The sequence below is a fragment of the Hibiscus syriacus genome, unplaced genomic scaffold, assembly GCF_006381635.1.
Source record: "Hibiscus syriacus cultivar Baekdansim isolate YM2019G1 unplaced genomic scaffold, ASM638163v2 tig00110330_pilon, whole genome shotgun sequence".
Classification (NCBI taxonomy): domain Eukaryota; kingdom Viridiplantae; phylum Streptophyta; class Magnoliopsida; order Malvales; family Malvaceae; genus Hibiscus; species Hibiscus syriacus.
Genome location: NW_024062686.1, coordinates 901,563 through 903,089, shown reverse-complemented (window position 1 = coordinate 903,089; position 1,527 = coordinate 901,563). Strand labels below are relative to the sequence as shown.

Below are 1,527 nucleotides of genomic sequence, written 5' to 3'. Positions count from 1 at the left end.
CTCTATGGTGGCTCATTTCAGCTTGTTCTCGAGCATGTTCTATATGGATATCGCTTTACCCGTACTTATTCTGTGTTGCAGGAGAATCACATAGGAACAACTTGACTTATTTTGTGTTGGCCCCATGGTTCATCCTAGTCCTGGTTGTTTCTTCAACCTATACGGCAAGCTTTACTTCCATGATAACAAGCTCAGAGACCGAGTCGTCGTCTCTCTTAGATGTAGAGAATCTTAAGAAAACAAATGCTATTGTGGGTTGTGATATGGAAGATTCGATTATGGCCGAGTATTTAGTGGAGTTCGTTGGGTTCCAAAGAAAGAATATGAAGCACATTGCTCCATCATCGATTGATGATTATGCAAAGGCTCTATCAAGTGGAAATATAAAGGTTGCATTCTTTTGGGCACCTTATTGGGATGTTTTCGGAGCAAAATACTGCAAAGGTTTCAGAGCTTGGGGTCCAAAATGTGATCTACGCGGTTCTTCAATTGTACTATGAACGATTCTCTTCAATTTCTGTTCAGTTTCAACCCCCTTAGGGGATGCCTTTTGACCATTGTCTTTTGTTGTACCGCAGATTTTTCCACGAGGTTGTCCGTTTGTTCCAGATATGGCAGAGGCCATGCTGCGGTTACGAGTGAGTGGAAAATTGGATCAAATGAAGGAAGAGATGTTATCTTCTTCGGATTGTTCGAGTTCAACAATTGGTGGCACCATAAAACGAGGAATAGGACCCGGACCATTTTCAGGTTTGTTCATTTTGTCAGGCTCGACGTCTGTAATTGCAATGGCAATCACAGTTATTGGACGGATGAGGCGGCGCTGGGAGAGTTTCATACAAGGAATGCTGATGGGTAGAGGGCTTTGGGTGTGGATGACTACTCTGTTTTCTCAAAACCAGAGGGGAAATCAGCTTCAGCTTCAACTGGCGAGGACTAGTTCATCTTCCCCGACACAGCTTTCCGGCTCATAGCATCATCAGTTTAAATGACCATCACATGAATATGTCACGTTATGCTGTTACTGCTACAATAAGTTAATTACATGATTTGCCACTAGCACCTTATGTTTGTACTAGAGGTGCTGAGCTGAATCCCTGAATTACCAGATAGGTCAATTGTTTGTCTTACTTAAACTTGTAGTTTAACTGTTATTTAAGGCAGTAACTATACGAACAAAGTGATTAAAGTGATTATTGTTATTTTTAGAGATTTCGGGTTCGAGCAAGATGTCTGTTAGGATATTCAAGCGTTTATTGTTAAATGATTGAGAGTTTTTCGAATCTATATTATCTTGTAATTATCCATACTAATAAAAAATCTAACAAATTTTAATGTAATTATTAAAATTATAAATATTTGAAAAAATATTTTAAAATTTTATTTTTATATTCTTCATTTTTAAATGGGTAATATTTTTTTAAATACTTTAAAATTTAAAGAACAGATAATATACATAAATAACAACTAAACAAAACTAAACTTCTTATTCTCCCCACCAAAGAGGCGAAACAAAACATTTGCCCT

At 37.5% G+C, this 1,527-nt stretch overlaps 1 protein-coding gene across 1 annotated transcript; it reads left to right on the top strand.

The window, feature by feature from the left end:
• LOC120119018 (glutamate receptor 1.3-like) lies at window positions 1–1,208 on the top strand. Its single transcript, XM_039138932.1, has 2 exons — window positions 1–491; window positions 579–1,208. Exons 1-2 carry the CDS (start codon window positions 180–182, stop codon window positions 972–974), a joined length of 708 nt encoding a protein of 235 aa, XP_038994863.1. The 5' UTR covers window positions 1–179; the 3' UTR covers window positions 975–1,208.
• Window positions 1,209–1,527: the final 319 nt, after the last annotated feature.